This window comes from Mixophyes fleayi, chromosome 6 (genome assembly GCF_038048845.1).
Source record: "Mixophyes fleayi isolate aMixFle1 chromosome 6, aMixFle1.hap1, whole genome shotgun sequence".
In the NCBI taxonomy this organism is placed as follows: Eukaryota; Metazoa; Chordata; class Amphibia; order Anura; family Limnodynastidae; genus Mixophyes; species Mixophyes fleayi.
Window position 1 is genome coordinate 172776047 of NC_134407.1, and position 26943 is coordinate 172802989.

At 38.4% G+C, this 26943-nt stretch overlaps 1 protein-coding gene across 1 annotated transcript; it reads left to right on the plus strand.

Annotated features, from left to right (window-relative positions):
• Positions 1-3299: 3299 nt before the first annotated feature.
• Positions 3300-26337, plus strand: COL1A1 (collagen type I alpha 1 chain). The gene is made up of 51 exons (XM_075177242.1): positions 3300-3514; positions 5608-5799; positions 6042-6070; positions 6179-6214; positions 6592-6675; positions 6772-6840; positions 7104-7148; positions 7268-7321; positions 8039-8092; positions 8749-8802; positions 9152-9205; positions 9306-9359; positions 9454-9498; positions 10276-10329; positions 10421-10465; positions 10707-10760; positions 11070-11168; positions 11268-11312; positions 11509-11607; positions 11887-11940; positions 12026-12133; positions 13561-13614; positions 13845-13943; positions 14240-14293; positions 14382-14480; positions 14609-14662; positions 15248-15301; positions 15383-15436; positions 15803-15856; positions 16344-16388; positions 16836-16934; positions 17302-17409; positions 17720-17827; positions 18292-18345; positions 18433-18486; positions 19253-19360; positions 19449-19502; positions 20023-20076; positions 20241-20402; positions 20687-20794; positions 21287-21394; positions 21760-21813; positions 21920-22027; positions 22723-22776; positions 22897-23004; positions 23379-23432; positions 23571-23678; positions 23849-24119; positions 24257-24447; positions 24620-24862; positions 25023-26337. Exons 1-51 carry the CDS (start codon positions 3433-3435, stop codon positions 25167-25169), a joined length of 4332 nt encoding a protein of 1443 aa, XP_075033343.1. The 5' UTR covers positions 3300-3432; the 3' UTR covers positions 25170-26337.
• Positions 26338-26943: the final 606 nt, after the last annotated feature.

The window sequence follows — 26943 nt, forward strand, 5'->3', positions numbered from 1 at the left end:
TGGTTCTAATTACACTTTATACTACCACACAATAGTCATAGCAAGGAACACCATCCCCCCAATACAACGTGTCAGAGAGAAGGGGAGAACGATCCCTCAACTGCCTGTCTGTCTATAGAGCTTTCTATGTCTAATCTTACACTATCTATTTGTCTATCTATTTCTCCTGTGTGTATATATATATATATATATATAGATGTATAAATGCGTATATATATATATATATATATATATATATATATATATATATATATACATATACATCTATATATCACATTATTGTTGCTAGGAAAGTTTTGTATCTATATATCCATATATATATATATATATATATTCTCTATCAATATACTTATCAATAATTTGTAATATGGTGCTATCTGTATACCAGCATCACAGGTTACAGGAATGTATATCATATTATGTCTCTCTAATCTATCTATGTAGAATTTGGTAATCTCTATACCTCTATATATCAATATTTGCCTTTGTGACTCTGGGTTTGATGCAGAGTGAATCCTGAAAATTGCTTTTCACATGCCCAGAAAGTGGCGCCACACATATGTGCCCATGCAGATTTGCGTGATTCCACCACTTATGTCAGCCTGCACCAGGAGAAGCAGGACAGGGCGTTACAGGGCAAAGAACATATAAAGGCATGTTAGTGCAATTGTGAATGGATGAACAGCAGGAAAAAGATGCATCTACAACTGAGAGAGGCTTATTATATGTGGATAGCCAGGGTGCATACAGTGGGTGATTATTAACGTCTCCGCCACTAGTGAACCGCTTGTGATTGGCCATTTTAGATCGCACTTCACTGATTGGTGGTGTCACTCTTTTTCTTTTAAGCTTTGTAGATGACTAATAGTCAATGCATTTGTTGTACATGAAACAAGTGGATAAAAACATGGACACAAATAGGACAGAGGTGCCTGTGACGTGTGCCAGACGTAAACCAGGTACATATGTTACTTGTGCCAACCTGCAGGGATCTTAAGATGCGTATGGCTCAGCATATTGGTGTAAATACCAGATTTTTATATCTGCATTTTTTAGTGCAAATTACACCCATTTCTGCAGCCAAGTCTGCATCAGGCCCGTGTGTGGACCTTGCACCAAGGTTTCCTTGGTGCAATTACTACATTACTTCTACATTACTAAACAAAATTACTAAACGAAACAAAAATACCCGCTGAGGTGGCAGCAAACATCACAGCAGTAGGCACAACATGCGTATCTGTTAATGCCTCACTACAAAGTGAGAGATGTCACAAAATCACGTATCTATATATCATCAGTTGTTTCTAAATGCCAACAAGAATTGTTTATGTAAGTTTTTATACCAACAATGAAATATTATTATTATAAGTAGTATTATCTAACTGCACAGTAACATGTCTGCTGTTCTGCATACAGAATACAGTTCTCAGCATGTGATTCTTATTATTGTTTACTGAAAAGAAGTGTTTGATATGCAGTGAATTTACAATCATGCTCGTTGGTCAAGTCATGTTTGGGAAGCAGCTCCTCAGTGTCCATCTAGACATGCCTGATGAGCTTAAATCTGGTCGGAAATACTAATTTAATGCATCATATCAATTATATCAGGAGAAAAACCTGGCCTGGAAAAAGAGGACTTGACATGGAGTTTTGATGGCAACAGACCACATGGTTTAATCACATGACTCCTGCAAGGTAATGCTGTGGGACTTGTTGCACCCAAGGAAGTTGACTCTTTTGCCCCCCCCCCCCCCCCTTGTCCTGGTCATAGCAATCCTCATCAGCAGAGTTGACTTTTACTTCATTATAAAATGCTATAAATCTTAGTAATTACTTGTCATATGGAACTCAGTTTCTTAGCATATTTATTAGTACAATTGGGAGGTGCCATGTTGATTTCTCAACAGAGGTATATCTAAATATTTACCATAGAATCAAATTGAATAATGCTCTCCAGCCAAATACACCTAAATGTGGTAGAACACATGGATGGCCTTACAAAGCAATTACTATCTAACTTTGTTTTTCAGCTATACGCACACAATTATATTATAGCATTATCGTTTAAGTCATTTAGACCATGGACGACCATTGACATTTAGTTTAAAATCTAAAGTTATTCACATATGTGTTTAACAAATAGAACTAGATCACTGTGAATGTCAACTGGTCTGACTAATTCTCCAAATTAATCAAGTTTAGACTTTTATTTTTTGATATAAAGGGATTTACAAAAATACCCGTGCCAAAATGTCTCCATTAATTCTATATCATTGTCCTGACTTAAAGATGGTTCATTCACCAGCCACTGTACTCTTATTTGCCTGCTAAACATATATTGTAAGGTATAATTACTGCCTGTGGAAATGAAATGACATATTTCATATATCATTGTGGAGCTTCCAACGTGGCTTTTCTTAAACAGAAACAAATGTGGGTTTTTGCCAAAAAAAAAAAAAAAATTGACAGAGACAAAGAAAGTTAAAGATTTCCTATACATTGGATTAAAACATTAGTTTTATGTTTAACTGTTTTGGAACTTTAGAATATATTTATCATTAAGCTGCAATAGCTTTTGTGTGGGTTTATATGTAACAAATTAACTGATCATTTCTCTTCTGTGTAGCATATAATAAAACATAATTTTAAAAGTTTACAATCTTATTTTGCACAGAAATAAATCCCTATTGTCTATATTAATATGTTGTGAACTTGTGACTATGCTACAGTGCATTTTGACATTAACTACACATATTTTCAACTCCAGTTACCTGTCCATTACTAAACAATAAAAACCTATATACAATTGCAGTCGTTTCTATTTTCCAAAAATGACCTTATTTTCAAAGCCACTTCACATGAAATAAACGTTGTATTAACAAAACGTTGTATTAAAGCATTATAGAGAGAACGTTAGAACCGTCTATGAAGTTATAAAAGTTATGCTGCACCTCTGTTCTCCTCATAATAACAGAAAATAATGACCCAGGTTTACCAATTCCAAAATAAAACAGTTTTATATGTATAGATATTGTCCTGGTAAAGTTTAATTTGAATGAAAATGGATCTTCTGCTGTCTATCTGTATACAGTGATTCGAGCTAAATTGCTATAGTTCTGTTCTCTACAGGGAGGGGCTCGCTTTGTTTGAAGTGTTTTTTTCTTATGAGGCTGTGTATGAGATTTGGTATTGGTTAAAGGGCTGGACCAGTGTTCCAACCTTAAAAAAAAGGATAGAGAAAGCAGGATTCCCGGACCCCACCTCTCTAAGTGGTGGATAGATATAAAAAGGGACCCTGTCCAGCTGAGACACAGTAGGAAGTTTCTGCTGGGGTCTGCATTGGAACTATACCACTAAATCTACCCCTGTATGACTAGGACCTAAGAAATTCTTGACAGGACCACGGAGAGTCTACATGTCTAAAATCTAGACATGTTCAGCTTTGTGGATACAAGATTACTGCTGGTAATAGCAGCAACGATCCTAGCAGCAAAATGTCAAGGAGAAGATGACCGTGAGTACTCCTATTCTTAAGCCATTGTCAGACATGTCTTACCGTCTATTGTTCTGTAATCCATGCTGATCTGCATGTGCTCATCTGCAACTTAGATGTACGCACCTCAAATGTCCCAATTGTTTTTCGCAGTTTATTCAATTGTCTTAAACATTCTCTGATATTTGAGCATAGTTAGGCAAACATCTCCATTTATTGTGGATCTATATGTCCTAGCATGCTTTAAAGGGTATGCTGAGACATAATTCCACAGGTGCTGAAGAATGACAGGCTACCTACTTCTGCTATAGAGTTTAGTTTGGAAATATAATATTGAGAAATGTCATTGCATTATAATGTTCTTTGGAATAATACGGAATATTTAATGGCAGTATTGGAGGGCTCTGAGAAGTCACGTGACTTATATGTTAATGCATGATTAAAAAATAATAACTTTGTAAGGTTTATTTTTTGTCTTATTTAACATGGGTTAAAATGTTGGCAGCGTGGGGGTCTGTGAAAGTGTTAGGAGGAGCCGTCCAAGAAGAGTGGGGGTGGGATTCATGTAATCCCCCCTTCCTGTATGATTTCATGCAATGTTTTTATTGAAAACATATTATCTCATGATTGCATTGTGTGAGTGCTTTAAAAAGAGGGCTTGCTGAATGCAAACATGCATGTGGCTTTCATTACAATCTGTTAAACTCATCAGGTGGGGGGAACGGGATAATAAAACATGCTAAGGAATGATTCATTGGGGAATGTTAACAGATTCCAGTATAAAAAAAAAGTCTAGACATAACTTCAGAACTTCAGCATCGGGATGCTAACTTAACATATTGGTCCACAATGATATTATACTGCTGCCACCTGGTGGCGGCAAGTAAAGGTTCAGGAGCAATGCAAAACCTATTGTTGTGGTTGCTATCCTAGGTCATAGCAATTGCTAATTAGATTATTCTTTAAAAATATGGTTATTCATTAAAATCAACAGATTTAACTTACAGAACATAATTTATATATTAAAAAGTTTTTTGTTTTTTTTTTCACGTTTTATTAATTCTCATACCAAATCTACATCATTGCCACTCTGTGGAAACATTTGGCATTGCAGGCCAGTGGACGGGTGTGGTGCGCAAAGTTTTTAATTTCCATTTGCAATAGTTGCTTAACACCTGCTTGGATCACATAATTAATTTGAAAATAGTTATAAATAATTTAAAGACAATTTAGACATTTTTTTAATTCTTCAGTTGCTGAAAATATTATATTTAGAAACGACTTAGAGGAAAATGTTTTTGGTTTGTTTTTTACTTCTCAGACTGTGCATTGTAGCTTGCGGCAGTGAATAATATACCTGTCATTTACTTTCTTTTGAGACAATTCTCCTTGTCTTCTTTAACATTCCACTAGTACCTGAACATGTCTCATCCTGTACCTCGCCATCTGCAGAGGCCACAGGTTCCTCCTCCTCCTCCAGCACAAGCTAACACTACCAGCCTCCACTCCCACCCAAAAACGTTTGCACCTTCTCAAATTCCTTTTCTTCCTCCTCCTACTGCCCTCAGCAGTACATTATTTTCCCCTCTTTTGTCCCTCTTGGATCAAGAGCACTAATGATGCACATTGCTTTGGAAGAGACCATAGGCTGGAAAACATTGGACTCTTCCAAAATATTCCGTTCCCCTTCCTCCTCCCACCCTCAGTGATTTTGGCAGCTTCCACCCCTGTCACTGAGCCTGGCTGATGGGAACCAGATGATCTATTTTTTCCCTTTTTTTTTTCTTTTAAACCAGATGTTGCTGAAAAGTTTAAAAACCACAGCTGCCTTTCTTGTTTAACCCTTTTGGTACAGTCCATGCAGGTTAATCATAAGGTGAATTATCACCTTATAAATACAGATTGAAACAGCTGTAATTCTGCGCTGAACATATTTAAAATTACATTCATGTCTATTTTGTACATCTGGCCTATTAAATAAAAATGGAATTGATGAGTATTGACCAATCGCTTATCACATGTCTATACTATATACAATGCATAGGTCATTTGCAATGATTTAGCTTTTTTATTAAACACTCATTTTTATTTTGTTACTGTTTTGTCTCCTGCAGTCGACTATTCCCAATGCAGCCAACGCGGTATTAGGTATAATGACAAGGATGTATGGAAAACAGACGATTGCCATATCTGTGTATGCGACAGTGGAAATATCCTTTGCGATGAAATAGTCTGTGATGACATCACCTGCGCCAACCCACATATACCTGATGGAGAATGCTGTCCAGTTTGCAAAGACGATAATGGTAAAGAGAAATATCATCTAACCATTTATAATTGGTGATTAAGAGATTTTCATTAATTGGTATCCAACTTAGTTATCTGCCATCAAGCTGAAAATGCCAGGGTTTAGGACGTAAGATTTCTATACAGTCAATCCTTGACTGTGATTCAGTTACATGTCCTATTTAGAAAAGTGTTTTAGTACTTGTAGCTGAGGATTATTAAAGAAGCATTTTGAATTTTGACTTCTCTATCTATTCAACAGGTGATGACCCCGAAGGCTCCTATGTAGAGGTGAGTCATTGGTGTGCCAAGATATGTAAAAATATATCATATGCCCTTTATTCGGCCTTTATCATTGTTTTTATCTCATTCTTTTTTCTGACTTTTTTTTTCTTCCAGGGTCCCAAGGGAGACATTGGACCAAAGGGAGATAGGGTAAGTGTCAGACATGAGGCCCAACAACACATGCACCTTGCTGGGCTTATGTAGCAGTGGCATCACATCCATCATTTAGGCAGAGACTAATATATGTATATAAAATTACGTACAACTGACTAGACTTCAACTTTTAGACAGGTTCTCTCTGTAGAATAAGACTGAACTTTGCCCTCTGAATTTAATACTCTGAGCTGCAAATCAGGGTAGCTTGAAAGCTCAGCTCAGAATGCTCTACCACATAATCATTCTGTTCTGACTTGTACCTTAAACATTCAACTTGCATTAATTACTTCATATCACATATGCACACGTAGTTATCTTTGGTGATGATGTAATTAGTTGTAAATAATTATGCAATTGCTTTTTATGTGTAGGGACTACCCGGCCCACCTGGCAGAGATGGCATTCCTGGACAACCTGGCCTACCTGGACCCCCAGGCCCACCTGGCCTTGGCGGAGTAAGTACTCCACCTGATCACCCTTCTCACTTTCTTGGACTCCATGATGGTAGACCACTGTTAATTGCTAATAATTTCTTTTTTTCTCTTCTGCAGAACTTTGCTCCTCAAATGTCTTACGGTTATGATGAGAAGTCTGCTGGTGTTTCCATGCCTGGCCCTATGGTAAGATTTGGCTTCTGTGGAGCCCCTCTAGAAGGCATAGTGCAAACATAGGATTATTATTGGGGATAAAAAAAAGTTACTGTATCTATAGAGAAGTACTTAAAGCTTTAATGTAGTGACTAAGCCACAAAGAAAATAATTAAACACCTACTATGATTACTGGGAGCATCTTCAAATAGATGGGACAGGACAGTGCCTTCAATAGAGTTTAGCTGGTCTTGGGAGATGTATTCTCAACCTTACTTTTCTTTTTCTAATTTTAGGGTCCAATGGGTCCCCGTGGTCCCCCTGGCCCATCTGGTTCACCTGTAAGTATCTAAAGTATCAACTTGGGGATTGCTGGGAGCCACCATGTCCCCTCTGCTCTTCTGAACTGAGGGATGTGTTGTAGCAATGATCTAATCTGACTCCTCTTTTCCTTCCACAGGGACCTCAAGGATTCCAAGGACCCCCTGGTGAACCCGGTGAAGCTGGTGCTGCTGTAAGTGTTTTTTCATACATTACATGAAATGGATTTCATGATGTCACTGGGCCTGAGATAGTATTACCAGGCGTTATACTTTGCATGGCCTACTACTTGCTGCGTCAGTGCAGAGATGATGTTAGAACTAGAGTTCACTTTACTGTTCCTAATTTCTTCTGGAGCCACTTCTGTGCTCATCCTCCACACTCACTACAACCACACCATCATGTCCCTTTCTATGAGACATTAAGATAGCACACTAGTCATCTAGATCAGAGGTCCTCAAAGTGTTTTCACTGGGCCTTACACACTGCACAATCAAAGACATCTGTCCAGAAGTATTGCAGTCACTGAGTGTTGTGTATTCCCCATGCAGATCCATGGACCCTATTATCCTTTATTAATTGTAATGCTTTACACCTATAAACTTATTTAATGGAAAACATGGGCTGTAAGCACACAAATAACAAATGTATGCTAACATACATACAGTATATGTAGGTACTTGTATGGCAATATATATATATATATATATATATATATATATATATATATATATATATATATCTTCCTTGGGGATCTTTCTTACTCTCTTGTGCTTTTCCCCACATTTAGTGGATCTATAGAAGAGCATTTCCTGATAATGTTATCATAGTATTTCTAAAACCATTTTAACTAGTCTTTTAATAGAAATGTCCCTTTGTACCAATTAATTAATTAATGACTCTTTTTCAGGGTGCTATGGGACCCCGTGGCCCCTCAGGACCTCCAGGAAAGAATGGTGATGATGTAAGTATGTTGTTCACAAAGATCACACACATTGGCAAAATGTCATTTCATTTTACTCATAGTCAACAATTTGTTCTAAACCCAATCAGATCACATTGTTATCCAAAGGCGTCAAACTTACATACAACAACCTAAGTTTTCTAGGGACTGTTAGTTTCTTCTCCTGGTAATGAATTGAGCTTCCTCTAACTTTCCCTGTAACAGATTCATATTTACATATGTTTCTTTAAGACCAAGTTTTACTGTCACAGATCAGAAACTGGAGAAAATGGAACAAAATACAACTATCTATGCCATAACTGTGAGGAAGATATTTTACTGCCTATACCAGGAATAGGCAATCTGGGGGTATTCATCTGCTAGGCATGCTGGACCTTGAAGTCCCACTGTAGTTGGGGAGTCATGAGTTGCCTCCCATTGGCATACACAATTGTATTTTGTATCACTACATACCATTCCAAACATATACATTAGCATGCTTTCTGTACTACTGTTGTAGTGATAGACTAAGAATAGGTTTAAGGCAGTACCATAGTTGAGTTTAGAAACTGCACATTCTAATGGATTCTCCACCTACTCAGTGTTGGATAATTACCTTGTCAATAGGTTTGTTTTAGCATCTTTGTAAATAACTTGTGGTCTTCTTTTCCCAAAAGGGTGAAGCTGGCAAACCTGGCCGCCCTGGTGAACGTGGACCCCCAGGCCCACAGGTAAGATGTTTGTGTCATTTAAGAAAATGCTTCTTAAAGTCCTGTAGTATGGAAGCATCACAAGATGACAAGGGATTTCATTGGTGTCACTAGGCCTGTATTGGATGGTGTTACCCAACTGAGAGGGAACAAAAGTATTTAACTGATTAATATCTCTAGTAGAACTTATTATGAAGAAACAGAAATTGTAATTGAATTATTCCATTAGTTGTTTTTATTAAGCAGTGGTTGTAGATAATTAAATCATATAGGGTGTCCTTAGTTGAATGTATTTTCAAATGATAATATCCTGCTTGTTAGTGGTCCAAGTGCATCTTATTAACTTAATGGTCTCACTATTTAATTTCAGGGTGCCCGTGGTCTTCCAGGAACTGCTGGTCTTCCAGGAATGAAGGGACACAGAGTGAGTTCTACATCACAACCCTATCCTCAGGACATTTTAGTGATCCAGTAACATTAGTACAAGATCTAATGCAATACTTCTCTCCCCATCTTCTACCTAGGGTTTCAATGGTCTTGATGGTGCTAAGGGTGACACTGGTCCTGCTGGTCCCAAGGTAGGTGTTGTCTAGAGAGGGATCATGGATTATCTCTCCCTGACCAACATTCTGGACTTGATGATCTCATTGTGTTGTCCTCCATCTCTTTTAGGGTGAACCTGGCAATCCTGGTGAGAATGGTGCTCCTGGACAAGTGGTAGGTTGCATTTATGTTTTTACATTGATATTATTAGGCTTCCATGTTTCTGTGCAACTTCTGGCATGTAAAATAAATAGGGAACTTGTTGCTGTTGAGGGGGCAGGGTAATATGTCATGTATCAGTGGGAACATTAATCACTGCATAGCATTGTGGGTAATTTAGTTGACAGTATTCATTTTGCAAGACAGGTAAGATAGAATAAAATAATATAATTCCTGTAGCCGTTGGAACAGACAACTGGGACAATACCAAGTGCCATTAGTTTAAGGAATAGTTTATTACTTACTCAGCTTTAATATTAGATTAGAACAATTACACAACAGACTCAAGAAAGCTGAGAAATCTGGAGGAATGAAGACACATACATGCTTAGTCATTTTATTTTTCTAAAGATGTAGTTGGCAGTATGTGTCTCTCATGGCACATGTAGTGGGCAAGTAGACCCCAAGCCCTGGTGAGTCAGTAGGCCTAAAGCCACAATAAGCCTCAATGCTAAGGTTCCTCCATTGTCCAAAACTCATATGGGGCAAAACAACACACAGTAGTAATACCTTCCACAATCATAATCTTTAGAAGCTAAAGGTCATGAATATCAATGTGAGTTTCTTTGGCATTTTAATGAAAGATAACGGCACAATTTTATATATTTATGTGAAACATCTATTTAATAAAGAGATAATATCATATATCTAGGGAAAAGTACTGCTATAGTCCACCTCAGGTGCAGAATATTGTTGAATAGTTAGTTAATCACATGTATTCTTCTTCTTCAGGGTCCACGCGGTCTCTCTGGTGAGAGAGGTCGTCCCGGTCCTTCTGGCCCTGCTGTAAGTGTATTGGATGACTTACCTGAGCCCTATTTGGAGATGTTTATTTGTAAAAGGTATTAATAAGAATCTTTTTCCTTTTTTTCAATAGGGTGCTCGTGGTAATGATGGTTCTCCTGGTGCTGCTGGTCCCCCTGTAAGTGGTCTCAATGGCTTATTAAATGAAGTTATTTGGAAAGGGCAAATTATGTGTATCTATAAATTACTGATGGTAACCTGTACTTTTATAGTCGGTTTTCAGGACTAGTGCTCATTAATTATTATTATTATTATTATTATTATTTATTAGTTATGTCCAGCATTGGTGTTTTTGTGGTGGAAAGAAATCTCTTATTGTTAGAACAATCTATTTTACATTACATTTTCTTATGTTTTAGGGTCCCACTGGTCCCAGCGGACCACCAGGATTCCCAGGCGGTGTTGGCCCCAAGGTAAGACTTTAGAAGATGTGAGATTCTGTGTTCAAACATCTACACAATCACATAAGGAAAATAACAGGTAAAATATATCAAGATTTTAATGCTCATTAGGGAATCTGCCTAATTGGGAGATTTATAATTGAACTGAAAATCATACTGAAACATAGTAGTGAGCACACTCTATATCATCTAGTACCGCTCTAGTTATTTTGTGAATTGTATGTGTTACATGGAAGTCTCCACTCAGTATTAAAGGATAGACCCCACTGACTGAATGGTTCCACTCATGTTCTTCAGTGACCCATCTTTTGTACCATACAGGGTGATGCTGGTCCCCAAGGATCCCGTGGTCCCGATGGTCCTCAAGGTGCTCGCGGTGAACCTGGCACTCCTGGGCAAGCTGGCGCTTCTGGTCCCTCTGTAAGTGCCTTTGGCAACTTGTTACTCAAGTTTTATCATTATTTAAGCTCATCATTATCAAGACATCATCACTGACTGATGTATTCTTCTGTATTTCAGGGAAACCCTGGTACTGATGGTCAACCTGGTGCCAAGGGCGGCACTGTAAGTACCCATAAAACTGAACAGTCTGTTACACTAGCACATGCACTTTTTACTTTTTCCTACTTACCCACTCTACCCTCTGTCATCTCTATCTCTCCCACTAGATGTCCTCATCACTTTGTTCTGTACCTAAATATCTCAAACATGTCTCTTTGCTCTGAGTAATATACAATTTATTGGTCCTTGTACAATGTAGGGTGCTCCTGGTATTGCTGGCGCTCCCGGATTCCCTGGTGCCCGTGGTGCTCCCGGAAATCAAGGCCCTGGAGGTGCTCCTGGTCCCAAAGGTAACAATGTAAGTATAAAGTTTAAAATTACTATGGAAATTACTAGGCCTTCAGACATGTGCTGTATGAACAAACTATTACTTTAGCATAACATAATATAGATGTTCAATAATGCATGCCCAATGATAATTAATGGCTGATCAGTGCTTGCCATCTGTTAAAGGTAGGTTGTAATTTGAAAAGCCTAAGGGCCTTTAATGCTGGTGTATGAAAGTTAACGGCATGCTAGATGAATTATATATGTATTACAGTACATTAAATAACATTTTACATTGTGTCTAATCTAGGGTGAACCTGGTGCTCAAGGAAACAAGGGTGAGCCTGGCGCTAAGGGAGAACCCGTAAGTACCTTCCACAATTAACTTTTTGACTGAATTAATGTAATCATGGTCAGGCCACACTGCTCATCTTTCTGTTGCCTCTCAGGGACCATCTGGTGTTGCAGGACCCCCAGGTCCCTCTGGTGAAGAAGGAAAGAGAGGATCCCGTGGTGAGCCTGGACCTGCTGGACTTTCTGGACCTGCTGGTGAACGTGTAAGTAATCAAAAAACACTTTTATGCCAACCTAACCATCCTCACAGTGCCAAGGTTTACACTTTGGCCTTGTAGATGGAGGACAATAGAAAAATGACATAATTGTACAATAGATACCAAGCATCATTTTACCAACTATATACAACTCTTCTTCTGCAGTATCTAGAGCCTGCATAAACCTTATGTTATGGTTATTAAAACATTTACCATGGACATATATATTTTAATTCATCCATAACATCCTCTATGTAAATATGTGGAGAAATACTGAAAAGAAATAAGGATCTTATAGTGTTATAACCATTATTCCACTATAGTGTTAAAACAAGGTGCAGTATCACACAGAACTATTTGGTCTTGTTCGATAGGGGGACACTGAAGAAATTTAAAAAAATTAATTCATAGGGGACAGTTAAGCAAATGGCAAATAAGATGTTTCCTTTCATTTTCTATACCCTACTAGAATAGGAAGATATGGTAGGTTACACCACCTTTTCAAGTTACCTGTGCATTCATTTTCAGAAATCATCTCCAGATATTTGGCATTTACCCTGACCAAGCTAAAACTAAAGTTTCTCCAAATGTATGCAAATCACACTACTAAAAACCAAAACTCATTGCTTACACACAGTCCTTTCAGTCATCAGCCATTGAAGAATTCAAATTTCCATCTGGTTAATCACTGTAGTGTATGCCATGGACACATCATTTTTGCATAAATGTGACTGAATGGCTCAGTGTACCTGCACATGTTAATACCCATCCTACTGGTAGGGTTCAGGAATACAGTTGACAAACTGGTCTATATGCAGTGATAAGTATTACAGTGCACTAGTCACCTTCACACAGTGGAGCCAGCCCTTCCTTGAACTGAGACTGCCTATCGGTTAAAAGAGTGACATCACCATAACACCTGTTCTAGTTATTACTTCCTAGTGAATTAATTGGTTGTGTTTCATGGATTTTGATTTGACACACAAAATAGCTGACTCCACTGTGTGTTACTGAAGGATGCACTTTACAGAGCAAGGAAAATAATGATTTGATTATTTTGATAATCAATTTTTATTGGGGGGTTTTTTCATTGAACTTAACTGAGCATTAATGGGAAACAAAGATGCCTATTTTTAAATGATTAAATACTTGATTTTACCATCATTTAATAGATAGGAACTAACTGGTTTGAAATCAGTTGGCCTAGCAGGTGTCATAGACTTACCCATACTTATAACATGTTATGATGATATAGGCCCTTAGTTACATTCATTATTGTCTCCTAAAGTTCACAATTTCCTTTAATATACTACTATTAAAATAATGATGTTTCTATATTTTTGTCTTCTGTTTATTCTGATTTATTTTACCATTCTTTTTTTGACTCCACCATCCATATAAGACTTGGTTGACCATGTCTCTTTTATTGACAGGGTGCCCCTGGAAGCCGTGGTTTCCCTGGTGCTGATGGTGCTTCTGGCCCTAAGGTAAGACCAGTCTATAATTAATTACTTAATTTGGAACTTTAAGATGTTCCATAACTTGAAGATGTCCCATACCCATGACATGACTTGACCTGACTATTATGAAAATGAAATTTATAGTGACATTTGATTTTATGTTACACACTTGTGAAGAATTGTTCTATTATTGAATCTTAGTCACCTAAGGCTTCACTTTCTCACTTTATAAAACATTTTCTCTTGCTGTAAACTAGGGTCCCCCTGGTGAACGTGGTCCAGTTGGCTCTGTTGGTCCCAAAGGATCTCCTGGTGAATCTGGTCGCCCTGGCGAGCCTGGTCTTCCTGGTGCTAAGGTGAGAGGTCACCCTAGAATATAAATAAGACAACAATAGGCTAACATAGGGTTTAGCAGAAGTATTGGTAGGTTGCAGGCCAACAAATGGACATGTAATTGGACTGTTATACAGACTTAAGTATGAAGAATATTTAAACCAACTGTACCACATTAAGAAATATTTATTTTTATAGCCAACCTAAAAGAAGAATGTGTCCATGAGAATAGGAAATGTATAATATGGAAATTAGTTGTACTTTGTAGGCCTCACTTATTGAACACAATGTGACCATGTTTTCCTTTCCTCTTTTCTAGGGTCTAACTGGTAGCCCTGGTAGTCCTGGCCCTGATGGCAAAACTGGCCCTGCTGTAAGTTGCTCTCCTCATCTTCCATAACCTTGTTTCTCATATCTTTGACTCATCTTATTTTCTAACCTATGACATTATTTTAATACAGGGTGCCCCTGGTCAAGATGGCCGCTCCGGACCCCCTGGCCCACCTGGTGCTAGAGGCCAATCTGGTGTAATGGGATTCCCTGGACCTAAAGGAGCTGCTGTAAGTACCTACTGCTTGTGAAGTTATTACCTGTCACAGGAACATTATTCTTACAAATTTTAACATATTGTTAACCGACTGTCTTATTGATTCTCATTTGATCTAACATCTCTTTGTTGCTTCAATAGGGTGAGCCTGGAAAGCCTGGAGAGAGAGGAGTTGCTGGCCCCCCTGGTGCTATTGTGAGTATCTTTAATTCTTTAATTTTGCCCCCATGTGGGCACTCTTATGTTGTCCTGGAGGGTGGTCCATAGAGCACACAGACATTAAGCTCTGTGAATAGTCGCTATTAATGTGTTGTGGTCAATGAGGAGAGAGTTGTTTAGAGAAGTATAGGGTATAGACAGGAAGTTTTTATTTAATAATAGAGGTAGTCTTTATTTAGAAATAAAGAAAAATCATTAACCACCCATTTCTGAGAAGAGCAAGCTAACATTTAAATAAGACAACTTTGTTTTTTGAATTGTAGATGATTGTAGGTTGGCGATCTCCGTATTCATTACTCATACAATCCAACACCTAAAAGGCAGTCTCATGAATATATATATATATATATATATATATATATATATATATTTATTCCTTACACAATCTTCAGTAATTGAAGGGTAGTACATGGAAGGCAGTTTACAGTTGGAAATATCTTCATTCATTGAAAGATAGCTTGGTAGCCTCAGATAAGTTGTACTTGAGTAGTACCGATTTTCTATGCCCTGATGGCGAGTTGGTGGTGATCTCTCATACAAATGATTTCTCATTCCTAATAGGGTGCCGCTGGTAAAGATGGTGAAGTTGGTGCTCAAGGTCCCCCTGGCCCTGCTGTAAGTATAAATATTTCTTCCTTCCACTATTGATTTATTGATTTCTCAGCAGATATAATCAATCCTTCCTTTGCTCTACAGGGTCCCGCTGGTGAGAGAGGTGAACAAGGTGCTGGTGGACCTCCTGGATTCCAAGTAAGTACTTATACATAGTGCATAGTTGTTTTCCCTAATTTCCAGACATTTAACATTTTCTCCATTGAAATTTTTGTCCTTGACAATGTCCCTATGATGTTGTTAGTGCTGGATAGTATTCTCAGTATTGGGTTTACTATTTAAAATATGATCCTCTTATGACCTTGTTTAATGGACATGACATTACAGTAGTATCATATGCGCACATTAAGTGTGTCATGCATGACCTATATACATGCACATGCAGCAGAAAAGTGACCCCCCAAAAGTGATGTTCAGATGTTGGCATCTTTCTGTCACAGGATCACTCAAATATAGTACCGATCTCCTAGATACAATATCACAACATTTTCTTTCATTTTGCAGGGTCTTCCCGGATCTCCAGGTGCTCCTGGTGAGAGTGGCAAACCCGGTGAACAGGTGAGGAAAAAGAATCCGCCTTGTTGGATTGCAGTTGTGTATTTTGACATAGATATTGAAATAACTTCCAGGTTATGCTGTTTAACAGATCACTTTGCAACATTCACAAATATATACCATAAATGTAGATGTTTCTTTGTCTTAAAGAGCAAATTTATAAAACATCATTTGTAATTGTTTGTGCTTTGTGGTGAAGGACATTTTTGTTGTCTACTTCATAGTGCATGGTGGATGCCGTGTTGCTATTGCCATCTCTAACAGAGGCTACATGGCTTTGTAACAAACATGGCAGCTTCCGTCTACTAGGGTTCAATATTTGCATTATACATATATGTTGAAAATGCTTATTTAGTCCAAACAGCAAATAATGTCCATGCCTTTTATTACAATGTACAATATTTTTATTTAATATTTCAGATTACATTTACTATATTTAGCCACTTTTTTATTGATTGCTTGATAGTAACATTGGTCTTTTTCATCATAGGGTGCTCCTGGAGATGTTGGTCCCTCTGGTCCTTCTGGCCCAAGAGTGAGTATCCTGTTCTTTATATCAAGTGCTACAATTCCTATACATATGAAAAGTACAGCATTATGCAAACATTCAGTCCTTTACCACCTAGACTGTACACAAATGTGTTAGCCTAGCATTCCAGGGAGATGTATTTGATTGAATCCAGGTGAAGAATTTAAGTATAGCTTGGTCCTTCACATGATACACCTACCTATGCTTCTGTGAAGGTACTTTTACTATTCTTAGTACTAATGTCTTCACAACAGATATTCTTGAAGCTATGAACTTACAATCCTTAGGAAATAGGTTCTGTTGACTCCTAACCAATAAAGAAATATGACTGATAGAGATAGAGATTTAGCCGTCTCCAGATCTTTTGCTTTCCATTCAGACTTTCTACTTCTCCCTTAAAGACCAGGTCATGCAATATACTTTTCTGATCCATAATTGTTCTACCTTATCTAGGGTGAAAGAGGTTTCCCTGGTGAACGCGGTGCCCAAGGTCCTCCTGGTTCTCAGGGACCCCGTGGTTCTAATGGCTCTCCTGGTAACGATGGTGCTAAGGTGAGTTCATGCCAACATATTATATCTGCAATTTATGGATTCTATGGTGAACGATGGGGTGGTTTAAAAATAGCAGTAATATGGAGGATAATATAGGTTTACTGGTTAATTTAGAAATTCTATACAGATCAATGAAACGTAAGATCATGATTATGTTATCACAAAAATGTAAGGGGCTAAGGTACCTTAAATTCAGGATAATTTGGTTTCTACTATAGATCTATGGGGTCATTAATTCAAAACCCTTCAAACATATTGATGTGTGGCGCATATCTATTTAGCCTCAGGGAACTAGTTTTATTGTGGTCATAGGTTGTGTTATACGTTGTCTAAATTTTTATATTATGTTATCTGTATCTGATAATAGGGTGAAGCTGGTGCTCCAGGTAGCGCCGGTGGTCAAGGACCTTCTGGTCTTCAGGGAATGCCCGGTGAGCGTGGTTCTGCTGGTCTGCCTGGTAACAAGGGTGACAGAGTAAGTGCCAATCCATGACCACAACCTTATTACCTTACCTGATCTTCATTTATAACCACACTTCTCTTTCCTCTTTGTGAATTAAATTATTTTATTCTAACCATTGATCTTCTTCTTAACTTTTTCATACTCATTGATGTCTTTTGTCCAATCCTACGTGTGCATTTTATCTATAGTGTGTATCCTGTGCACCTACCTTTCACATTCACTCTTTGTGCACAAAGGTCATTTCTTTTAACTGCTACTTGATTGTTATACTATATTGTGGAGTTCATACCTGAAACTTACAATAAACACTTCTCCCATCCAGGGCGACCAAGGTCCTAAGGGTAGCGATGGTGCTCCTGGCAAAGATGGTGCTAGAGGTTTGACTGGTCCTATTGGTCCTCCTGGTCCTTCTGGTTCTCCTGGTGACAAGGTAAGTGACAGCGCAACTGTGCTTATTACATCATTGTCGGAACACCCAAACTGCAGACATTCATTCTAGTGACCAGGTATCACACTTACAAATAGCCCCGGTCTCTGAACTCTTACGGATTACAAATAGCAGCAACAGATTCCTAAAAGGAAGCTCTCTATATCTATAATTAATACTAGAATACGGTTGTGAGTGACTGTATTATTACTACATTGCAGTCATTAACATTATAGACTGGTCAATGCCACACTAAAAGTACCCATTATACACAAGGCAAGCTTTGAATAATTATATTGCCCTCTGTTATCAAGCAATTACTATATAAATATGTCCATTATTATGTATTATATGAGTACTAAATAAAATATATTATTTTCCCTCCCATAGTAGGCCCGTGTAGTTACTTGGGTTTTCTTGTGGGCCCAGATTACCCCAACCATATTACAAACTGTTCTTCTCTACAGGGTGAAGCTGGTCCCGCTGGTCCTTCTGGTCCCACTGGTGCCCGTGGTGCTCCCGTAAGTATCAACTCTAAATCAATCTATCCCTTTTCTGGATCCATTGTGTGATGGTTTATTACAAAGAGATCCTTATTTCTCCCATAGGGTGAGCGTGGTGAGCCTGGTCCTTCTGGCCCTGCTGGATTTGCTGGTCCCCCTGTGAGTATTCTACTTAAATGTATGTTCTCCTGCCGAGCCAACATATTATTTCCACAGTCCACTTAACATTTAAAACCTTGACCAGCCTAGAAAATACTCAGTGCATTTGAAAGTATTGCATTTAGCAAATGAAGTGCCCTGAACCTCATAAACTTAGTTGTTCTTAGCTGTATTTACTGCAAAATAAAGGACCACATCGTCACAGTGCTGAAAATTATTGTTTTGATAATTCCACAAAACTGATAGACACTAACAGACACTTTTGGCCAATACATACTTGTGATATCTTTCAATTACCTCCTATAAAAATAAAGCCCTATTTGGTGGGCTCTGTCCTTTCTTTTTTTCTCTTTGAAACTCAAATACATTTTCCCCCAAACTAAACATAATTGGCTCTAGCTGTATCTCCCGCACAATTAACTGAGATCCCTTCAATAGTGTCAGGTGCATAAATCCACTTTTAACTACCATTAAGTGACACAACATATTTTGGGGAGATTGTGGATTGAGCTCAAATGAGGCAGTTTCTTAATCAATATGGTTGACTATACCAGTTACGTACAATTTGGGCTTTTTTAACAACCAAGTAATTGAAGACCCACTAAAGCTTGATCATTGAAGTCAATGTTGCTCAAACTTAGTAATCATTTAACCATTAGTTAATGAATTAGTTAATAACAAGCTATTGAAATAAAACAAATGATTAAGACATCATCTACTAGCAACACACTACTCTTACTGACCTCTTCATCTTCTCTCCATCTAGGGTGCTGATGGTCAACCTGGTGCCAAGGGAGAACAAGGTGATGCTGGTCTTAAAGGAGATGCTGGACCTCCCGGCCCTGGTGGTCCCACTGGTGCTGCCGGCCCTGCTGTAAGTCTCTGTGCCGACCCTTAAAAAAATCTATCAAATCATAACCAATAAATGACAACAATATCAATGTACCTCGTTCTTTTTTCAGGGTGCAATTGGTGCTCCTGGTCCCAAAGGTTCTCGCGGTCCCGCTGGTTCCCCTGTGAGTATGAATAGTCCACTAAATCCACTAGCATCCATGTTTGAAAACGGGTGCCATATGATTGGAGGCAGCCATACAGATGAGATAGTCTTTAGTGAACTTTCTGCAGTGCTTCACAATGCAAATATTATTTGCTTAAATATAAACTTTATCTGTATTTAAATGCCTGGATAGAAAATGGATAGAGTGTAAGAGTATTTGTTTATTTTATATCTTTATACTGCAATGCGTTTAGGTTTAGAAACAAAAGCACAAATTACTTCCTACTCATATCCTGATAAAAACTTAACAAATAGCTATTTCTGAAATTACCTGGGAGTACTCTATATAAGACACATTTTAGAATTCACATTGGCCTGAACACTAGATATATTATCATAGTATGGCCATTCCATACTGGCTCCTTATATGTTCAGTGCCATGTACATATACATCCCTGAAGCCTTTACTTCTGATCTAGTTATGTCACCATGGTTAATCCTATTCAACATATGCCCTAACCTTTCTCTCCTATCTTTAGGGTGCTACTGGCTTCCCTGGTGCTGCCGGACGCGTTGGACCTCCCGGCCCCTCTGTAAGTACCTCTCAACTTCAGTTACTTACTCAGTTTTGCCATCATTGTTATAATTCATTTACAATTCTATAACAAATGAACCAACCAAGATGTGTAGTTCACGGTGTAGGACATAGCTTATACCACATGTGTAGACTTCATGTTATACTTGGATTACTCTCTAGGGCAATGCTGGACCTCCTGGACCATCTGGACCATCTGGAAAAGAAGGACAGAAAGGACCACGTGGTGAGACTGGCCCAGCTGGACGTCCCGGTGAACCTGGAGCAGGTGGACCTCCCGGACCTCCTGGCGAGAAAGGATCTCCTGGTGGTGATGGACCTCCTGTAAGTGCTTCCTTCACTCTACATCTGATTACTCATTTTGCTATAACAAAGATCTTAAGTGTCTTTATGGAATTCTGAAAAGTTTAATTTACCACTTGGCCCATATGTATTTAATATTCAATGTTTACAGCATTCTTTGTGAACCCATTAAACACAGCCTTTGATTCTCTAGGCTAAAATAATGTGTGCACAAAATAATTAAAAGTAATAAATACATAAAACAATGACATATGAAAGGTGGTTTTTATGTGGTGGATTTGAGTCTAATGGTCACTCTGCTGTAGGGAGCTGCTGGTATTCCCGGACCTCAAGGTATTGCTGGAACTCGTGGTACCGTTGGTCTTCCTGGACAGAGAGGAGAAAGAGGCTACCCAGGTCTTCCAGGACCCACTGTGAGTATCACCTTGAAATTTATACAGGGACACATATATATCACACATTCATTTCAAAAAGACCGTTGCCCCATTTGAAATGGTCAGTAGGACTCAGTACATAATTATATACATGAGGAGGAATTATATTTCCAATATGATCTTTCCTCCTCATTTTAACATAACACATGCAGTAGATATCACAGATTTCATTATGATCTTGTAAGAACCTATTTCATGAACAAATGGGAGACACCTTCAGATGGGCATTTACCATCTCCTAGTAAGATTGTCGTCGCTTGCAAATAGATGTAAGAATACCACTGTAACTATGACCTATCCAATGGAACCTTTACCTCAAGTGTGATAAGTATCATCTATACAGACATCATTATTGATAAATACATATATACATTGCTTTACTATTTTGTTATTTAGTGATGGTAGTGTAATACTAGTAACTTAATTTATTTTTGCTTGGCATATAAATAATACTGTCTTACAACATTTTAGGGTGAACCCGGCAAACAAGGCTCATCTGGCCCCAGTGGTGAACGTGGTCCCCCTGGCCCTGCTGGCCCACCAGGCTTAGCTGGACCTCCCGGTGAATCTGGTCGTGAGGTAAGTTTTCCTGAGTATATCAGTAACTTGAAGAAATCCCCATGACATCCTCTGTAGTATGACTTATATTGAGCATTTGCTCCTATGCACCTGTTTATTTTTTTGTATAATGGCCACAAGATTAAAAAAAAAAACATACATAGTTGGTTCGCCCGGGGATAGGTTTAGAGATGAAAAAATAGTTGCATAGGCCTACAAAAGGATATAAAAAGTGTTTATAGTATTGTGGGTATGCTATTATCTATAAACAGGTGATAAAATCAGATTATATCTCATTGATTAATTATGAGCCAATGTGCATTGGATTTTCTCTAAAACAGATTAGCTATGATAGAGCTCACATTTCTCTTGTGCTATGTGTTTAGGGTTCTACTGGATCTGAAGGTGCCCCTGGTCGTGATGGTTCTGCTGGCCCTAAGGTAAGTTGCTACAGCCATGTTTTTTGTTCAGTTGAATCTCATTTATTCTACTTATGTGTATTAAAGGTGGCACCTCAACCTAACCGTGTGACCTTCATTAATATAGGGTGATCGTGGTGAGAGCGGACCTGCTGGTCCTCCTGGTGCTCCTGGTGCCCCTGGTGCCCCTGGCCCAGCTGGTCCTGCTGGAAAGAATGGCGATCGTGGCGAGACTGTAAGTATAGCAATTACTGGTCTCTGAAATTGTAATCAGGACTTTAGTCCATATTGTTGGCCAATGAGATTTCCTAATTTTTAAGTGGATTTTCTACCTCTTAGATAGCATTACCATTTTTTATAGAAGTCCTAGTTGTACTGTTTACTGTATTATTTTGTTACCCAAAATAGTTGCTGAGAGGCTTAGATTACTAGGACTATATACTAAACTAATACACTAAACTAAATCACTTTCAGAACTACATTTATGTATCTAGCACATTGATTTACTCCATATGTTTTGCTATTAAATTGCTGTAGTTCTCAATTCAACTGAAGTTAACGCTCTGGTCACTATTACTTAGGTGACAGCCCGACTGTTTAATCTGGAGTTGTCCGACTAATCCAGGATTTTTACTGCGTGCATCTTTGTAATTTTCCAAAAAACATCTTATTCCTTCACTGTTATTTATTTAGAACCTGTACATTGTTTAGTACCCCTTTGGTGTCCAGTTCAAAGGACATTATTACACAATTCTCAAATAGCCTTCTTGCCAAGGCAAGGTCATATAGTCCCCTAACCACAAAGGAATCACCATGTTAGATGTCTTTAAGTATTTTCTGTCTTGATTGTTTTTGTTGATTATTGCAGTTTGTGAGGAAGACACAGACTGTTCAGATATATATGTAATTTGTTTCTCTGTCTACTCTTAGGGTCCTTCTGGTCCTGCTGGCCCCGCTGGTCCTTCTGGTGCTCGTGGCCCCTCTGTAAGTTATACTCTTATTTTCATTGACCTATAATTTCTACACTCTCCCCTAAATTATTCTCATTATTATGAGAATAATCACTCTCACTCTCTCCTAATTATTCTCATCTCCTTTTCATAGGGACCTGCAGGCCCACGTGGTGACAAGGGTGAGGCTGGAGAACAAGGAGAGAGAGGCATGAAGGGACACAGAGGATTTAATGGTCTTCCCGGACCACCTGGCCCCCCTGTAAGTTCCATAGGCTATAGTTCTTCTACTTATGCCCTTTTTATTTTCCTTATGTTTGCTGTTTATATATTTGTTTCCCCTTTAACACTGTTATACAATATTCCTACTCAACCTACTTTATGTTTATAAACTTTCCACTGATTCTGTGTATGATTATATTCAATATAATATTAGTTTACTTTCATTAAAATGTATTTTAATTATCTTGATTTCATATCTAGGAAGCTTATTCACTTTTGTTTAGAAGTTGTCATGCACCAGCTCAACTCTACCTTTAGAATCCAGAATATATGGGATCTAGTCTTCTCAACTGAATTTTTATTTTTATTTCTGAAGCTTCAGATAAAAATAGCAATAACCTATCTTTATTTCAGGGTCATTCTGGAGAACAAGGTCCATCTGGTGCTTCTGGCCCTGCTGGTCCAAGAGTAAGTACAATCTTTTATCACTTTCCAGTAAACACATTGTAAAATTTAGAACATGTGTTTCGAAAATAAATATATGTTCTGGTTTGCAAACATGATCTTCAGATTGATATTATTAACTCTGTGGCTTGTCCACTATAGGGTCCACCTGGATCTTCTGGCAACCCTGGTAAGGACGGTTCTAATGGTCTGCCTGGTCCCATCGGTCCCCCTGGCCCACGTGGTCGTACTGGTGATGTTGGTCCTGCTGTGAGTATATATATTCTTAGTTCCTTCACTTATAAACAAGTCTGAAATTTTGGTCAGAGCACGTTGTTGCTTATCTAGTAATGATTCTCTATAGTGGCCTCTAAATCTTTATTTTCGTTTTCATTTTCAATACAATGTGTTTTCTAACTTCATCTATGACACTTTTTTAGGGTCCTCCTGGACCTCCTGGTCCCCCAGGTCCTCCTGGTCCCCCAAGTGGTGGATTTGACATGTTCATGCCCCAACCTCCTCAAGAGAAATCTGAAAGATTATACCGTGCTGATGAGGCCAGTGTGATGCGTGACCGCGATCTGGAAGTAGACACCACTCTTAAGAGCTTGAGCAAGCAGATTGAGAACATCCGCAGTCCCGAGGGTACCAAGAAGAACCCAGCCCGCACCTGCCGTGACCTGAAGATGTGCCACTCTGACTGGAAGAGCGGTAATACTGAATATATATTTATCATTTCTTTTTTCTTCCATCCCTAGACAACATTTCTATCTTTTGCACAGATCTTCCAAAAAGCTATTTCATTTCTTTTGTTGCACTTTCTTATTGACTTCCTCTTCTTTGTTCAGGTGAGTACTGGATTGACCCCAACCAGGGATGCACTCTTGATGCCGTCAAGGTCTTCTGTAACATGGAAACTGGAGAGACCTGTGTATATCCCACTCAATCCAGCATTCCACAGAAGAACTGGTACACTAGCAAGAACCCACGTGAGAAGAAGCATGTCTGGTTTGGAGAGACAATGAGCGATGGATTCCAGGTGAGATTGAAGACATGAAAAATATCTTTTACCAATGTTAATTATATTTTTACCAATATTGTTAGATCTGGTGGAATAATAATAATATATTATTATTATGGATTAAATCAGTTTCAGAAGCATAACAATTTCATCCTAAATCTAATGAGTGAGTTTCTTTTCTTACCCATAGTTTGAATATGGTAGTGAGGGATCTGACCCAGCTGATATTGCCATCCAACTCTCCTTCCTCCGCCTCATGTCCACCGAAGCCTCTCAAAACATCACCTACCACTGTAAGAACAGCGTGGCTTACATGGACCAAGAAACTGGCAACCTGAAGAAGGCCCTGCTTCTGCAAGGCTCCAATGATATTGAAATCAGACCTGAGGGCAATAGCCGATTCACATTCAGTGTCACAGAGGATGGTTGCACGGTAAGTGACCTTTGATGTCCTACTTGGTTTCACTACACTTCAGAATCTGTAACTGATTTTTCATTAAAAAATCCTATTGAAATGCATCCATTTTAAACCAGAAGGTTTGGAAAAATCTATCAGTGAAACTCTGTCCTAATGACCTTTGTTCCTTCTACAGCAACACACAGGACAATGGGGTAAGACCGTCATTGAATACAAGACATCAAAGACATCACGCCTGCCCTTTACCGATGTTGCACCCATGGATATTGGAGCTGCAGACCAGGAATTCGGAATTGACATCGGACCAGTCTGCTTCGTGTAAAAACAAAACACAAATACCAGGACAGGAGAATATCTCATGCGGACTTGAAATTGTTGTTCCTCTCATCTCTAAAACTTTTCTTGTTTCCGAAAGCATTACACGAAAAAACAAACAGATAGTCATGCTTTGAAAAACATCTCTCAAAGGACAGACCACACCCGTGTGAATTTGTGTTCACGGAATGGAGATTTTTCACCTCTCCCATTATCTGTGCCCCCCTGCTTACATGAATTGGCCATCCTATGATCCAGAAGATGTCCACTCCACTTTGGAAAAAATTGGAATGTCCTACCTATGACTGTCCCTGGATTTGAGATGACGAGAATGTGGGATCGATGATCCTAAAGTAGAAGAGGAGTAAACCAAATCATTTCATGTAATGCACCTTTTTTTAAAAAAAAAAAATGTTTTTTTTGTTTTTATTTGTTCAGGTGGCAAAAAAATAAATATGAAAAAATAAAATTGAAGGTGTGTGGAGAGTGTTTTGGAATAATGAAAAGGTTGTTTATTTTCCTCTCTGTGTGAGTGTCTTCTTCTGCTTCCTACTTGATCATTCTTGAAGTTTCTCCTCCATGCTGAGCTTCATCCTTGTCATACTGAAAACTCCACACATCACTATGTTGAAGGTTCTTCCAGTGTTAGAAGGGTGAGCAGTGTAGAGTATTAATGTTTTTTTATATTCTGATACTACCTCACTGTCATGTCCCATTCCATTGGTGCTATGGTCTCACTGCTTCTTTGATGGTCTTCTCCACAGTAGCTTCCATTTTTGGTGCTAAGCAATAGAAGGATCTATTGTCCATATTTATTCCCCCAAATTCCCTACCACTTGAGGAATTTAAGGTGCTATTCTGTTCCACTCTTATCACTTCTTTTAAACCCCTTTCCCGTGAACACAAGGTCAAAAGGTCCTGTCTGTATTGGTGTCATTAGCACCTTGTTTTGCTTTGCCCTCTTCTACATTCCTCCTCCTCAATCTCCTCTTCTCTTCTACCCCTTCCTGTCGCTGTTCTCCATCTTTGTCCAACCCAAACCTAGACAGCGATATCATGGGGTTTGAACTGAAACCATAGGATCTGTACCTGTTTTGTAATTGTATAATAATTTGAGATGTTTTTAATTATTTTGATTGCTGAATAAAGCATGTGATATGGTCCAAAACAGTCAATGTGATCAGTGGTCCTTCTCTATTAGACGTTGACAAGCCAACTAACGCCAAATCTAATGCAGAAAGCCAGGGTCTAGACGTTCTTTAAAGCATTTAGAACCAGTGTGCTTCTACATATACTATATAATCTGGGATTGGCAATGCCAGGCTATGATGTTAAACTAATATAAGAGCATATATTGAAATGTATTAATATTTATAATTTGTATACAAGAAAAATAACATTCAAATTAATGGATTTCCTTACTTTATCAGAGTTTACTCGAGGCAGAGCTTAATTCTTTAAGCATGATTTGATTTAATCATTTGATACTGAGTAATCCTGGGGAGACTGTTTTAAACTGCTCCTGTATTACACGCATAATATCATACATGTATTTAAGCATTGAATCATCTGTATAGATGACTCTGTAAATATATATTTTATTTCCTTCCCTAATCTAAAGTATAATGAATCTTTTAATTTACTATACTGCTGCTATTGCTAGTTTAAGCTGGGTACACACTAATACAATTATAGCGCAGAACACACGATAAACGACTGTTTGATCAGATATTGCAAGAGTGTGTACGCTCCCACGATAATGTCTTATTGTACCAAAGGTG